Source organism: Pelophylax lessonae (assembly GCF_965119305.1).
Source record: "Pelophylax lessonae genome assembly, chromosome: 1".
Classification (NCBI taxonomy): domain Eukaryota; kingdom Metazoa; phylum Chordata; class Amphibia; order Anura; family Ranidae; genus Pelophylax; species Pelophylax lessonae.
The window spans coordinates 382,611,881-382,628,922 of record NC_138768.1 but is presented as its reverse complement, the minus strand read 5'-3'; the positions used below and the strand labels follow the sequence as shown (position 1 = coordinate 382,628,922).

Below are 17,042 nucleotides of genomic sequence, written 5' to 3'. Positions count from 1 at the left end.
ATTTTACATCTTATAAAATGTAAGAAATGTATAAAAGACTTTAAAAAATAAGAACAGAAAAAGCCAGTGTTTTTCCTAACTCACATTTTATATTACTGGAAGCTCTTGGTTTAATCAATTTCTGTAACAAAACTCGCCACTAGATTCAATTTTTCGAGACAGCCAGCAAATCTATCAAACAGACTTGTTCTAGTCATCAGAGAACTCCAGGACTAGCCTGTCAGGCAGCATCGTGCCCAGTATCCCGGAAATACTTTCCAAAAAGTTACTGCCAGCTTCATTCAAAAAACCTTAGTCATTCATCATTAGCAACATGTTTGCCCAAAGGGACAATGCAGTACAATGCATAAAGATAAAAATTAAATGAGAAAAAAAAAAGGAAAAAACACAGACAATAGCAAAAAGCACACAGCAAGATTACACTAAATCACAAGATGGAAAGAAACATATTTTAGGTTTTAACATTAATTAGGGTTTCAAGCAAAAAAAAAAATATGATATATTATATATACACACACACACACCAACAGAACACAGATATTGTTTGCAAAGAAGACAAAAATGGTCAGATGCTAATAACTAGTTTTATACGTTTTACTCGTTACATTTGAATGAGCTTGGTATGTGACCACAACGTACGGCATAATCGTATATGTTTTTAATGCTCCTACAACACAAGCTGAAACGTTGCATAGCAATCAATAAGCCTTTACATCTCTGGCAACGCATGAGAGCTGTGCCATGCATCACTGTCAAGAGTGTCTGTCCTCCTTACTGCAAGGAAAAAAATGATGAGCTTCTGTCATCCTTCTGTAGATTTAACAAAATGAAAAAATAAAAATGGAGTAATCCATTTCTTTAACCCATAAGCTACAGGGTGAAAAGCATGCAACACGTAATGCTTTTGTATAAATATGTGTGAAAAATACAATTCTTTACAATGAAAGAAAAAACAGTCAGTTAATACTTATGGCCAACAATTAACTTTTTTTTTTACCTGTTTTCCAGCTAAAACAATGCAGAGAAGCTTCTCCATTTTCAGAATTGATGGACCTTTCAAAACCACAATCTGTGGCTTTCAAGCTTGCTATTATTTCCCCCTAGGTACAGCTCTGAGAATGCATAGGCTTCCAAGCAGAATAGGGTGGCCCTGGCCAAATACTGAAAGGCTTATAGATCAGTCATCATTGTAGTGTAAATCCCATTTCAAAATAATGTCTGTCACTCAAGAGTACACTTGTGATTTGACTCGGTTCACTTGTCAAGTACAAAATTTAAGGCCATTGAAAGCTCGGGGGCAGCACTATCTATTCTCAAACTCATTTTCTACCTTATTTTGACAGAGAAATGGGATTTTCAAATGTAAAAATAATAAAAAGCTTTGCAGAAAAAGTAACAAAAGGCTCCTTGTGTACACAATTTGTTCGGACACTAAAATTATTGTTTGCACAAAGTCAATACATAATACTCAGGCAGCTAAAGGCTGAGTGCAACAACAAAACATTTGGATTACAAGGTCTACCATGTCTATCTGAAATGGCAGAAAAGTTTTATTTTTTATTTGATTTAGCTAATAGGCATAAAACAGACTTTTACTCTGATACAAAAAGGACCAATTGACTTGCTTGTTTTTAACTGCAGGTGGTAAGCATGGTGAAAAGCATCACTGTTTCAGTTCACGTAGAGGCATCAAACATTTTTGCATATCAAACAGATGGAATGGAAAAGCAAATCACAAAAATGCTTCATCTCCCCATAGTCTATATTGTTCACCTGTTACAGAGGTGCATATTTCAGGCCTTTATAATCCCAGATGACCCTTAACTGCCAAACCTCTACTCTACTACCAGGCATCTCCAGCCTTTTACCAGCTAATGCAGGCTTTCCAGTATAAACTATATCCCAAGCTTTATCACATACAAGGTTGATGTGCATGTCGCAAAAAGAAGGTGGTTCAACAGACTTGACTGGGTAAGCAACACTTACCCAGTTGTTTAACCACTCTTACCACTTTTTGTCCTGTAAGCAACTGCAAAACTGTGAAATCCATGGCTTTGGAAGCCCATTCTTGCGGCTGTGAATTGCCGATGTATAGCCACAAAGCTCTGCTGCAATTAAGCCGACTCCTGCTGATACCAGCGGAGCAGAGGGACCCAACAGTGCTCTGCAAACCCTCACAGCCACCTACAGCCACCCAGCTACACTCCTATGATCAAGGGAAAGCTGAAACCTTCGTCCTCCAGGCCACCCCAGGATCACGCAGAGGCCGCCAATGCAGACAACATGGCAGCTGCAGAACCATTCTGCAGGTCGTCTTTAAAGCCTGCACATGGAAAGGAGACTCAGCATGCTGACAACCCCCATGCAGGTCTGGGTGAGCTCTCCTCTCTCCCTGCCATGTCCTCAGCAAACTGAGGAGAGAATCCCCAGGTAGACACTCTCCTCAAACTACAAGCTTATCCTTAGACCAAGCTATGGGGGAAAAACTTAACCGGCCAAAGCAGCCTTCATGCTACCCCAAAGATCCTCTCAGCATAATCCCAAATACTGCTTTTCTAAACTACTGGAAAAGGGCCTTAAAAAGGCTAGCAAAAATATTACAACAGAGTTAAAACAAGAACTTAAATATCTGGGGAATATAATCCATGCTACAGAGTCTAAAATTGAAGCTACAGTGAGCAGAATGTACATACCTTATCTGTGACCTTTAGTGCCGGTTCGCACTATAGTGATGTCAGACATTGCATGTAATTCACACCGCACTGCTATGTAAATCACATGCGATGTCTGTGCGATGTGACTTCAGCCATACAGAGTATATGGCTGCATTTGCATCGCATTCAGACCAAAGTCGTGCAGGACCCTTTTTTGGTCCGCACCAGAAAAGGATCGCATGGGTGTTCACACCTATGCGATCCGATTCCTGTCCGAATTGACAGTTCACAATGCAATATGCAAACTAATCTGGGGGTGTCATTAACTTTGTATTGACACTCCTAGCAGTTTGCATATAGCAGTGTGAACTACCTGGGAGTCGAGTGTGATTCGGGAACCGACAGTGGATTAGTAGGGTTCCCGCATCGCACCAGTGTGAACCAGCACTCAGGCTCAATTAGATGAAGATCTATCTAGAGGAAAGGTCTGATAGATTCAACATTCGCATTGGGGGCTTCTGGAATCTTTCACGGACACACAGACTGTTGCTAAAGACTTCCTTTACTACCAGATTTGCCTGAACATAAGCTGGAACTTGACTGTGCTTCACAGAGCACTGAACTTCCCATGCCCAAGCAGTTCTCCCAGGGAGATTATGGTCAAAACCCCACTTTTAAGGAGAATGTCATGCAAAAAGCCAGGGGGGACCCTTTCATTCAACTGCATGGTCACGATATACAAACCTTTGCAGACATTTCTCCAGTGACAGAACAAAAAAACAAAGGTTGTTGCTGCAACCCTTACAGGACAAAGGGAATAAATATTGATGGCTGTTTCCTTTTCGCATTTCTTTTGCCCATTACAGAACATGTCACTCCTTCTCCACCTTTCTTGAAGGGGAATCCTTTATGAAACAACTGGGCCTTATCTCTATCTCACCTTCTACCTTGCCGAAATCCAAAATTTCCAGTCCTATTAAAAGAATCTGGATCCACATTCCTCGTTTCTCCCCTTTAGCACACCACCAGAAGTGGCTCTAAACAACAGACTTGACCCCCATAGCCTGGCATTGTAAGCAAAAAACGTTAAGACTTCCTATTGTTTACCATAGATTTCTCAGGGTCCCCTTTTCGTTATCATCTTGAGATATGTGTTCAGTTACAATTGTGCTTTTCTCTCATACAAAATGCACTACAAGCAGTATCTCAAAATAATTGAATGATGCTTTGAAGAAGTATTATTCTATTGTTTACATATTGCATCTGTTGTGTTGATCTAGTTCTATGTGCCAGTTGATGATCAGCACAGGCTGTTTAGGTGTGGCCTGCACCCCACTCTGGCTTCATTCCTACTTGGCTTATTTTACTCAGAGGACATGGACTCAGACATTCTTGACCCTTACAAGGGGCTTTTCTGATCTTCGTAACTGTGGTGGATTTTCTGTCTCCATTTGATGAAGGTGATTATTTTTTAAATTGTCTTAAACATATTGTTGTTTTTCTTTCATCCCCCAGCATACTAATTGCCTCATGTACTCCAGTGAGGCATCCCTCCTTCCTTGCCTGTCCAGAGTCTGCTCTATGAATGCCACTGTCCACTATTTACATTCCTCCCTGGCAACTTGACCTTTTGGGTAATTTATTTTACCTTTTCCTATTCCGCAAGGCTACCTCAAGGTCAATTACCGTGTTATCTCACAATGTTCAGGGATTGAACTCGCAAGTTAACCATTGTAAAGCTTTTCAATATTTCTATTCAGGCCAGAGGTTTTTTTTTTTATTTTATAGGAGACCAAATTCCCTTCTTCACCTCTTTGGACCATTAGGGACCCCGAGCTTAAATATCTCCTAGTGATAGGAGATATAGAGGGGATTAAGGTGACATTTTGTACATACTACGCACCTAATAAAGACCACCTGACAAATTTTAGGTCACTATTGCAAACCCTTTCACCTCAATTTGATGGCAAACATTTGATAGGAGGAAATTATAATATTGGTTTATAATTAATGATGAATAAAACGAGACCCCTGGGATCCAAAATGCAAAGACCCACCAAGCTGGGTACCAAATTTGCTAAATTGCTCCATCAATATGATTTAGTGGATGTTAGGCAGGAGTTCAATGCTACTAAATGTGATTATATTTTTAACTCTGTTTATTCTATGTACTCAAGGATAGTCCATGTCTTCACTTTGTCGAATGTAGTACCTCAGTTTACATCCTTCAAAACCTTGGAGGTCTCATGGTCTGACCACTCTCCAGTCCTAGCCATGATATATTCACTATGCAGCTTCAATACTTTTTACTTCTGGTGACTAAATGAATCTCTCCTAAGCAATCTGACCAGCTGCTTTGATATAGAACCCCATCTCAAAGAATATTTCTTGTTTAATGATCCCACGCAGACCTCCACATTATACACTTGTGTGGCCCACGAGGCCAAGGATAGCTGATCAAATAGCCGTAAGTTTAGGAAACATTACAAAGCACTTGTCAAACAGAAAGAAGAGGCATTGACTAAATTACCTAAGGAGCATAAACAAAATCCCCATATAGACTTGCAAGATAAGATTGTGAGGACTAGGCTGGAACTCAATGTTTGCCTTGCCATGAAAGCAGTGAAACATCTGACCCTTTTACCATTGCCTCAGACAGGGATGTCCACTATCCCCCCCCCCCCGCCTATTTGTCATCACTATCGAGACCTGGGCTATTGCTAACCTTAACAGGTAAGATACAGATTGCCACAGTCTGAAAGTGTCTTTATTGAAGTGCAAATGGACATGGATTAGAAAAAATAATTAGTGCACTATGAGATAAACAATCGCTGTTTGAAAAGGTATAGAACTCCTGGTTCTCATATCTAAAAACTATCATCTGGATAAAGGCAGACTTATACGATAGATGGAAGTGGACTTCTGAACAGGCATTCCACTCCCTTCTTCCTCCTCTTTTCTTTTTCACTCAATTACATTTGAGCCCCATGAAAATAGGGGGACTGTGTAAAAAAATGGTTGCAGTTCCTAAAATGTGTGCTTGATATTGATGTTCAACCACTTGAATTAAAGCTGAAAGTCTGCACTTCAAATTCATTTGGATTGTTTCCTTTTATTTTTATTCTGGTGGCATACAGAGCCAAAAATATGAAAATTGTGCCTGTGTCCAAATACACCGAACAAAATTATAAACGCAACACTTTTGTTTTTGCCCCCATTTTTAATGAGCTGAACTCAAAGATCTAAGACTTTTTCTATGTACACAAAAGGCCTTTTTCTCTTAAATATTGTTCACAAATCTGGCTAAATCTGTGAGCACTTCTCCTTTTCTGAGATAATCCATCCACCTCACAGGTGTTGCATATCAAGATGCTAATTAGACAGCATGATAATTGCACAGGTGTACCTTAGGCTAGCCAGAATAAAGACTCTCTAAAATGTGCAGTTTTATCACACAGCACAATGCCATAGATGTTGCAAGTTTTGAGGGGGCATACAATTGGAATGCTGACTGCAGGAATGTCCATCAGAGCTGTTGCCCGTGAATTCAATGTTCATTTCTCTACCATAAGCCGTCTCCCAAGGCGTTTCAGAGAATTAGGCAGTACATCCAATTGGCCTCACAACCGCATACCATGTGTAACCAGCATCTTTAATATTTGAGAGAAATAGGCCTTTTGTGTACATAGAAAAAGTCTTCGATCTTTGAGTTCCGCTTATGAAAAATGGGGGCAAAAACAAGTGTTGCGTTTATAATTTTGTTCAGTGTATATATGGACCTTACTGTATGTACAGATCTAAAGATACACCATAGCAGATGTTACATGCTTTGATGGTTCTTTGTATGACTGCAGCCTAAGATATAACTGCCTATATGGAATGAGTCATTACTCTTACTCATTCACTTGTGTGTGTAAAGGTCTTCTAGGCCTGGTTGTAAAGCATTTACAACAAGGCCTAGCTTATAGGTTAACTTTAATGTCAACCTGCAGTGCCACCAACTGACCTAATCTTGCACTGGAGGCATCTACAGTGGCTTGAATGTCATGTGTTTTCCAAAAAATACATATCTTTCTGGGTTGAGAGCCTGACCTTGTCCAGCCTCCAAAGCCTCATGACTGTCAAAGTGATGGGTGACCTCACTGGAAAAAAATAGGCTTAGGTGGAAAGAAAGGGTGGAGTATTTTTCTTAATCAAAGAAGATGTGCGCATTGGAGCTTTCCATGATTCCCATTTCCCAGGGAACTGAACTGCTGAACTGGAAATTCATTTTTTCATATACACCAGTACAAAAAGTATGCTGGCACTAGTTTTGGTTACCTTTATTTCCAGTTATGTGTTAATTTAAGTCTTGAAATTTAATTTTAAATACTAGTATAATCATTTGAAATCTATGATTATATTAATCTTGCCTCAAGTCCCTATTAATAAGAGATGCTATCATGTTAACATGTTTTAAACATTGGAAGGTTGAAGCATTTGGGAAGACCAACACAAGGGAGAGAAAGCAGGAGGGACTTGCAGAGTTTACACAGAAAGCCACAATGCTGCAAGCTATAAATCATATCATCTTCAAATCAACATGATATGGCACAAAATTTGATTATTCAAGTCTAACCTGGGAGTACTCAAATCATTCCTGCACACCCAGTACTTTATAATGTCCAAAGCAGTCAATTTAATGTTGGTAGGCAGCTAGGAATATTTTAGGCTAGGTTCACACATGTCCAGCTGCGGCTTTGTTCACCAGTTCATGTGCGACCGCAGCCGCCCTGGACATGTTTGTACTGGCTTCATTGAAAGCTTGTACAGTTCACATTATGTATGTGAACCGAGCCTAAATTTATTATGCAAATAATGCGGTTTTCCCCCATACATTTCTCCCATTTCACATCAAACTAGATCAGCCTTGTTTAACCAGGGTGTCCAGGCACCCCGGGGGGCCTTCACATGCCTTTAGGGGTGCCATGGCAAAATCCCTAGAAATTGCCCAAAAATTGTATACAAGCCAGTGGGCAGATCAAACCTGCCTATTAGTTACATAAACCCACAAGTTTTCATTGTGCATCATTACAACCTTGCAGCTGCCAGTGTTCCAACAACCAATGACATCATCAGTTGATGAGGTGGATGTTGAGTACTTCAATAGCATCCATGTTTGCCTCCCCTCCCCCTCTCCATTAGATCGGAGATTAGCTGAGTGAGGAAGAGAAACTGAGGGTGAAGAGAAACATTGGAATACTAATCAGTACCAGTGTGCAAAGGTGTGTTTACTTTGGAAGAATCATCTCCTCTAATGTTGGGCATCCTACATGTGTGGTTGTTGCTGCATTATGTAAAACTATTAGTTTCATTTTTAAACTTTAGAATGGGGTGCCTTGAGATTGTGCAGAATTTTAAAGGGTGCCTTGATGGAAAAAAAAAAAAGGTAGAGAAAGACAATAGCTAGATTTATTTCCACTTCCTTGTGTTAGTTATCAGGACAAATGGCTACAATTATCCCAGTTGCATAGAAAACCTATTAGTTTCTAACATATTTTTAGGGTAAGGGCTCTTTCACACGGCCGCTCCGCTTGTCCGCAAATCATCCTTTTTTTTTGCGGATGATTTGCGGACATAATGCATGTCAATGGCATTGCGGATGTCAGCGGAATACCATCCGCTGACATCCGATTTTCTTCCTTTCAGTTCTGTTCCGTTTTTTGGAACGGAACAGAACCCTATTTTTCCTCCGTGTAAAAAACGGAAAGGAAGGAAAATCGGATGTCAGCGGTGTCATCCGCTGACATCCGCAATGCCCATAGACTTACATTATGTCCGCATATCATCCGCAAACGGATGGGATGATATGCGGGCATACGGAGCGGATGACACAAATGACATCCGCTCCGTGAAAAAAAAAAAAAAGTCCCGCAGCGGACACAAACAGCGGAGCGGCCGTCTGAAAGAGCCCTTAAACATGTTGGAAAGGTATAAACAGTGCCACTCTGAACACCTTTATGCAGTTTTTATTGGTCAATTTGGTTTACTATAGTAAGTCCAAAAGGTGTTGGCATGTAAGTTGCCCTTTGGCTATTGATGGCTTTTAGACACAGTAGGCTTGATTTACCAAAAACTTAAGTAGATTGTTCACTTAGCATAGAGAGTTTTCACTTTGCAAGAACATTTTGTGGCTATTTAACAAATGAGATGAAGCTATGCTGACTTCCTTTACTCAACCATGTGCAAACAAAAATACTGTACTTTTACATTTTTCTTGCACATAATTGGGTATTCAAAGTGAACCCCTCTGGCTAACAGTTTGCAAAACACATTGCATGATGCTTACCTGCTGCTATGAAACTGGTGAAATCACATCAGGAGGAATGAAGAGTTGATAAGAAATGTCTTCATTTGTACTTCTGTATTCTATTACCAAATCATGTTTTACTAGCTTTTAGATCAGATCTACAGTGGCATTAAAACTTTTGTTGAACAGAATTATGTTGTGTTTGAATTTGTCTTTTTATTAAACATCAAGAGACAATTTTATTTTAAAATTTGTCTCTTCAAAAAAAGGATTATTTTAGATCTTTTCCCAGACAAAGTGCCTGCTGTGTTGAAGGCGCTAAGGTATTGTGCAAAACTAAGCCATTCAACTCTTCAACTTTTTTTTTTTTGAATCACTGAATTTTGCTAATAAAACAAAAGGTACATTTGCAGTTTTTATATGAACTATGCGTCAGTTTCCAGTAAAACTAAAGAAAGTTTTTCTTTTAAGGGTAGTTAAGTTTAAAGCCTTTTATTCAAGTACAGACTTTAGCATGGAGAAAAATGTATGTATACTCACCAATTTTAACCTTTCAAGAGGAATTCTACTTGTGTCTATCTGCGACCTCTCCATCACGTTTTCAAACCTGACTTCTGGCACAGCTATTGCACACATTACATGTGCCCACCTACACGATTAAATAAACAAATATAATTGTAAGTGTTTATCCTTGACATATTCCAAAAAACTATAAATGTAAAATTAAACTGGAATCTCATCAATGCTACAATATTTCATTTGGAATAAATGCTTGGCTGAGCTTTATCTGTTACTAAACATGAGCAAAACAAACCATAAAAAGGACAGACTGTGGATTACTGATGTTTCTCATCTAAATAGGTTTCTCTAATTTTTCAAATATATGTGTACAGGTCTGTTTGATTTGTGAACACTTGTGCAATTTTTGAATCCAGATCTCATAAACTTCATATTTCTCAACATATAGGGTAAACATATTTGGAAGGGTTGCAGTTTGTCAGAAAGGATCACATTGGCCTAGATCCCTCTTTTGTATGTTGCTTTATTCATCTTTATCCATTAAACTGAATCTATGCGATACCATACAATGAATTGTTAAATTTGCAAGTCTAAATCTTAAATAACGTTTTACTGAAATTCAAAATGTTACAGCTCAGAATGGAATTATTGCGACAATTCACAAGCAAGAGGAATCACCACAGCAAAACAGATCGATCATAAAATGAAATGTCAGGTAGCAATGAGGGGAATCCAAAAGGTCCTCAACATGTCTTGCAGATATCAACACTTTCTCAGGAGGATGAAGGCATTAGAACAATCCAAACAGATACTGTATATACAAAAATATTTTCTCAACACACATTTTCCATTCACCCCAACTTTCTACACATTGCCAAAAACACATAAGAATATGACACACCCGCCAGGTTGACCCATAGTGTCGGGCATAGGGTCCTTGATGGAAAATGCCAGCCGTTATATTGATTCTTTTCGAATGCCTCGTGTTTTGGAGGCAACCATCTTATGTCAGAGATAGTATGGACTTAAAAACAGAGGGGGTCCATTTCCCTCCTGATGTCCTGCTGGTGGCTATTAACATCAAGGCCCTTTAATGGTGTATATCCCGTGAGCAGGATGTTAGGACAAGAAGGTCCTCATGATTATATGAAGGTAAATTATTTAACTTTTGCGTTTTTAAAGTTGTTGTTTTTGTTGTCCTTATAATACTAAACTTTTAAAACAATTTCTGGTATAAAGCCTTTGGGGCACCTATAAAGTCCATTAGCACTCTGGTGTTTTTTCCATATATACAGCTGCAAAAAAAAAAGTATGTGAACCCTTTGGAATTATATGGATTTCTGCACAAATTGGTCATAAAATGTGATCTGATCATCATCTAAGTCACAACAATAGACAATCACAGTCTGCTTAAACTAATAACACACAAAGAATGAAATGTTGCCAAGTTTTTATTGAACACACCATGTAAACATTCACAGTGCAGCTGGAAAAAGTATGTGAACCCTTGGATTTAATAGCTGGTTGAACCTCCTTTGGCAGCAATAACTTCAACCAAACGTTTCCTGTAGTTGCAGATCAGACGTGCACAACGGTCAGGAGTAATTCTTGACCATTCCTCTCTACAGAATTGTTTCAGTTCAGCAATATTCTTGGAATGTCTGGTGTGAATCGCTTTCTTGAGGTCATGCCACAGCATCTCAATAGGGTTGAGGTCACGACTCTGACTGGGCCACTTCAGAAGGCATATTTTCTTCTGTTTAAGCCATTCTGTTGTTGATTTACTTCTATGCTTTGGGTCATTGTCCTGTTGCAACACCCATTTTCTGTTGAGCTTCAGCTGGTAGACAGATGGCCTTAAGTTCTCCTCTCAATGTATTGATAAACTTGGGAATTCATTTTTCCTTCGATGATAGCAATCCGTCCAGGCCCTGACGCAGCAAAGCAGGCCCAAACCATGATGCCCCCTCCACCATACTTCACAGTTGGGATGAAGTTTTGATGTTGGTGTGCTGTGCCTCTTTTTCACCACACATAGTGTTGTGTGTTTCTTCAAAACAACTCAACTTTGGTTTCATCTGTCCACAGAATATGTTGCCAGTACTGCTGTGGAACATCCAGGTGCTCTTGTGCAAACTGTAAACGTGCAGCAATGTTTTGTTTGGACAACAGCAGTCTGCGCTGTGTTCTTGCAGTCCTCTTTACAGGACAGCCACTCCTAGGGAGAGTAGCAGCAGTGCTGAACTTTCTCCCTTTATTGACAATTTGTCTTACTGTGGACTGATGAACAGCAAGGCTTTTGGAGATACTTTTATAACCCTTTCCAGCTTTATGCAAGTCAACAATACTTAATCGTAGGTCTTCTGAGAGCTCTTTTGTGCGAGGCATCATTCACATCAGGCAATGCTTCTTGTGAAAAGCAAACCCAGAACTGGTGTGTGTTTTTATAGGGCAGGGCAGCTGTAACCAACACCTCCAATCTCATCTCATTTATTGGACTCCAGTTGGCTGACATCTCACTCCAATTAGCTCTTGGAGATGTCATTAGTCTAGGGCAGGGGTGTCAAACTCAATTTAATCGTGGGCCGCATCAGCATTATGATTGCCGTCAAAAGGGCCGGTTGCAGTGGTGGGATTCAGCCGGTTCGCACTGGTTCCATAGAACCGGTTACTAACGTTCTGCGAGTTCGCAGAACCGGCTGAATCCCTCTGCGCGTCCGAGCGCAGTACAATTGAATGTCCCGCGCTCGGACCGCGCAGCCGCAGACGTGGAGGCCAGGGAGCAGCAGTGCGCCCCGACCCGCCCATTCTGTGACAATAGCGAATGAGAATTCGCTATTGTCACACGGATCCTCCTCCTGGCCAATCAGGGAGCGGGTCCTCCCGCTTCCTGATTGGCCGAAAGGCAAACACCGTGCCATTGGACGAGGAGGCGACGCGGGAGGACTGAAGACTCGGAGAGCCGGGGACTGAAGAGAAGCTGCGAGAGAGGTAAGTGCGGGGGGATCGCTGGCACTCTGCAATCATTGGGGGCAATGTGTGGCTGGCACTCTGCAATCATTGGGGGCAATGTGTGGCTGGCACTCTGCAATCATTAGGGGCAATGTGTGGCTGGCACTCTGCAATCATTGGGGGCAATGTGTGGCTGGCACTCTGCAATCATTGGGGGCAATGTGTGGCTGGCACTCTGCAATCATTGGGGGCAATGTGTGGCTGGCACTCTGCAATCATTGGGGGCAATGTGTGGCTGGCACTCTGCAATCATTGGGGGCAATGTGTGGCTGGCACTCTGCAATCATTGGGGGCAATGTGTGGCTGGCACTCTGCAATCATTGGGGGCAATGCTGTGGCTGGCACTCTGCAATCATTGGGGGCAATGCTGTGGCTGGCACTCTGCAATCATTGGGGGCAATGTGTGGCTGGCACTCTGCAATCATTGGGGGCAATGTGTGGCTGGCACTCTGCAATCATTGGGGGCAATGCTGTGGCTGGCACTCTGCAATCATGGGGGGCAATGCTGTGGCTGGCACTCTGCAATCATGGGGGGCAATGCTGTGGCTGGCACTCTGCAATCATGGGGGGCAATGCTGTGGCTGGCACTCTGCAATCATGGGGGGCAATGCTGTGGCTGGCACTCTGCAATCATTGGGGGCAATGTGTGGCTGGCACTCTGCAATCATTGGGGGCAATGTGTGGCTGGCACTCTGCAATCATTGGGGGCAATGCTGTGGCTGGCACTCTGCAATCATTGGGGGCAATGCTGTGGCTGGCACTCTGCAATCATTGGGGGCAATGCTGTGGCTGGCACTCTGCAATCATTGGGGGCAATGCTGTGTTCTGGCACTCTGCAATCATTGAGGGCAATGCTGTGTTCTGGCACTCTGCAATCATTGGGGGCAATGCTGTGTTCTGGCACTCTGCAATCATTAGGGGCAATGCTGTGGCTGGCACTCTGCAATCATTAGGGGCAATGCTGTGGCTGGCACTCTGCAGTCATTGGGGGCAATGCTGTGGCTGGCACTCTGCAGTCATTGGGGGCAATGCTGTGGCTGGCACTCTGCAGTCATTGGGGGCAATGCTGTGGCTGGCACTCTGCAATCATTAGGGGCAATGCTGTGGCTGGCACTCTGCAATCATTGGGGGCAATGCTGTGGCTGGAACTCTGCAATCATTGGGGGCAATGCTGTGGCTGGCACTCTGCAATCATTGAGGACAATGCTGTGGCTGGCACTCTGCAATCATTGGGGGCAATGTGCATTGAAAGGGGGCATGCTGGTCTCTCTGCATTGAAAGGGGGCACGCTGGTCTCTGTGCATTTAAAGGGGGCACGCTGGTCATTCTGCTGGGAAAGTCGGAACTGGTTACTAAAATTTTTGAATCCCACCACTGGCCGGTTGTATCTGTAAGACTAGATGTCAAGAGCATCCCCTACCCTTACATAAGATGTCCAGAGCCTCTCAACCATCAAAAGTTGAGTCCCCCACCCTCCCTTACATTACAGTGTACCTCCCTTACCTTGTGGTGCTGCTGGGAAGAAGCTGCAGGCATTGCTGGAAAGCAGAAAGTATAAGGACTGGAGCTCTCCTGCAGCTATGGGAGAGGTGCGAGGGCCACATAAAATGGCCTGGAGGGCCGGATTCGGCCCGCGGGCCTTGTGTTTGACACCTGTGGTCTAGGGGTTCACATACTTTTTCCACCTGCACTGTGAATGTTTACATGGTGTGTTCAATAAAAACATGGCAACATTTCATTCTTTGTGTGTTATTAGTTTAAGCAGACTGTGATTGTCTATTGTTGTGACTTAGATGAGGATCAAATCACATTTTATGACCAACGTGTGCAGATATCCATATCAATTCAAAGGGTTCACATACTTTTTCTTGCAGCTGTACTTTAAAAATGTATTACCCCCCCCCCCCTTTTATTGTAGAAGCTACGGACCCACCTAAGATTCTAAATATTCATGATCAAAGGCTAAGAGGGTACAGATTACAACATTCTATAAACTGGTATTAATTCCAAAGTCTCCAGGATAGGTGTTGGTAGCCTCCACCCATGTACTAAGGCAGGCACACAATGCCTTTTTCAATGGCACCTGCTGACTATCCCACAGTGAGGGCCTTTCCTCCTAGAGGCATCACTAGCAGGGTGCCCCGAGACTGTACCTGCCTATATTTTTTTTAATTCACTGTGACAGGCAGAATGCAATTCTCTTGCTCACGCAGTCACCAGCTCCTTCCCAGAGGACTGCATGCAGCACTTGAGGTGAAGCGGATATTTAAGCTGAACTTCAGGAATCAAGCCACTAGGTTCTTGAAACCTACTGGGTTTATCTCTGTTATTTACATATGACAGTTTTATAGTAGTCCCATTAGTACAAACTTCCTAGACTGAGAAGAGAGATGCTGTCTTCTCCACATAGCAGTTCTGCTCGCCTACTCCTTCTGCAGTCTATTCACAGGAGGTGCAGTGGTGGAAAAAATGTGCATGGAAAAACCAGTAGTGGAAGGTCACAAAGGGTACAGTAGTAGAAAAGGTTTGCAGGGGTATGGTGGTGGAACAGGTTTGCAGGTTGTACAGTTGTAGTGGAACAGGTGTGAGGGTACAGTGTAAGGGTGATAGAACAGGTGTACAGCAGTGCAGTTGTGGTTGATTAGGTATGTGGGGGTTTACAATGGTGCAACAGGTATGGGGGGTAAAGTGGTGGTAATGGTGTGTGGAGGAAGAGGTGTGTATGGCTGCAGTGGTGGGTACAGGTGTGTGTGGAGTGCAGTGGTGAAAGGGGCTGCAAGGAGTGCAGAGGTGGACAAGAGGAGCAGGGGTGAGGAGAGGAAATGTCTGGATGCTATCGGAAACACCCCACACTAGGCAATCAGGTACACATTCTGGTCATCAGATAACCCATTTCTAAATGTTATTGAAAATTATTTCCAGCCAGCAGCTAAGAACATTGGTGTGTGAAAGAAAACCACCTGCATGCTCATTTTCTTCCTCTACTTGTTTAAACCTTGCAGCAGGTATGTAACAGCCGTGCATTGCTGAAGGTGAATGCACAGGGGCGGATCTAAGGTCTGAAGATGCATGCCTTGGGACTGATCTGAGGGGTCTGAATGTGTAGGAATTAGGTCAGAATTAGGTTTAAAGGTGCAGGAATTGGGCTTGATCTTAGGTCTGAAGGTGCCTGCATTGGGGCTGATCTGGGGTATGAAGGTGCATGCATTGGGGCTGATCCAAGGTATATTTAAACATATTTTGTGGGTGTTTGCTGAGGCAGAACACCACATTACAATTCACCACAAAGAATGGAACCACAGTGCACTAAGGTTATTGCAGTAATGCACTGAATGATTTTTAAAATCAGTCACAACTGAAATCTGCAGTATGCCATCCTCATCTGCTAAAAATGCTAGCTGCGCAGCTGCCATGCTAACCCATTGCTTACGTTATGTCTGGACTCAGCAATGGCAGTCTATGTATCCCTCTCAAAACAAGGATCTTTTAAGCAATCCTTTCCATTAGGACTCTTTCCAGTTCTAAACTGTCTAGAGATCTTCAAAATGATGTTACTCACTGAAATTCTACATATCCTGCAACCTTCCACAATACTGTATAAACTTAAAATGCTAAATGGCTTGCTGTGGTAAATACTGTTTTCTGCATCAGGTTCTACATTGTCTATCAGACATACTGATTGTCACAATGTTATTCTGGTAAGAAAAACCTGAGATAAACAGTTCTGGCAGAGAACAGTTAATATTTTTTGTGTGAATAGGTTGGTAACTGTAAGCTGAACAAGTGTTAAGCTGGCCATACACTTTGTGAATTGCATCTAGTTCCTGATGATTCAGCCGACATTTGCTACATGAGCACCCACTCACCCGACATCTTTTAATTAAAAAAAAAAAAAATCGAAGGAGCCAAATGGTAAACCTACTACTTGGGTAAGCTGATAGCTGCTGGCTGCCATATATAAAAGACACAACAGGAGATTTGTCAATCCACACTGTTTGACATTGATGGAGGAATACGATTATTTTCGTTCATGCTGCAAAAAGACAAACAGTCCAGCAGGTAGGCTGAGACTGGGCAAGCAGAGCTTGAAAAATAGGCAGGAAGCTAAACAATCTTTAGCCACCGCAATACCGCCATATGTATATACTACACATATATTGTGTATTGAGGTTGTTTTACCAGAATTACAGTTGGGACTACAACCATGATCCCAGTACAGTCTTTTTCAGCAGTTGATTCTCTTTGATGTAAAAGTTATCTGAGCAGGAATACAGACACTTGATCACTTTTACAGTCAGTGGGAAGGGGATCCTGGGACCGTTGTGACCGGTCTTACTGGAATCTGTACACAGAGGAGGATTTTATCACTACCGGTTTCAGTTTATTTTATTTTACTTTTATAGCAGCCAATCAACCCAATTTTGGTTTGATCAGCTGCTTTGGAGGCCAGAGGCAAGATATGGGGTCTTATTGGCCCCCTATCTCTCCATAAAGAGGACCTGTCACAGCCCATGCTATCACAAGGGACACTGGTCATCCATTGTGAAACCAATAAAAAAAAGAAAAAT

The 17,042-nt window shown here is 42.1% G+C and overlaps 1 protein-coding gene across 1 annotated transcript in view; it reads right to left on the bottom strand.

Annotated features, from left to right (window-relative positions):
- The window catches only part of KDM4C (lysine demethylase 4C), a gene marked incomplete at its 5' end in the record, with an annotated part of 705,351 nt that overhangs the window by 125,398 nt on the left and 562,911 nt on the right, over nucleotides 1–17,042 (bottom strand). Inside the window, one exon of the mRNA XM_082265152.1 lies at nucleotides 9,484–9,592. Coding sequence (XP_082121278.1) covers nucleotides 9,484–9,592 — 109 coding nt within the window. The remainder of the gene's footprint in view (nucleotides 1–9,483; nucleotides 9,593–17,042) is intronic.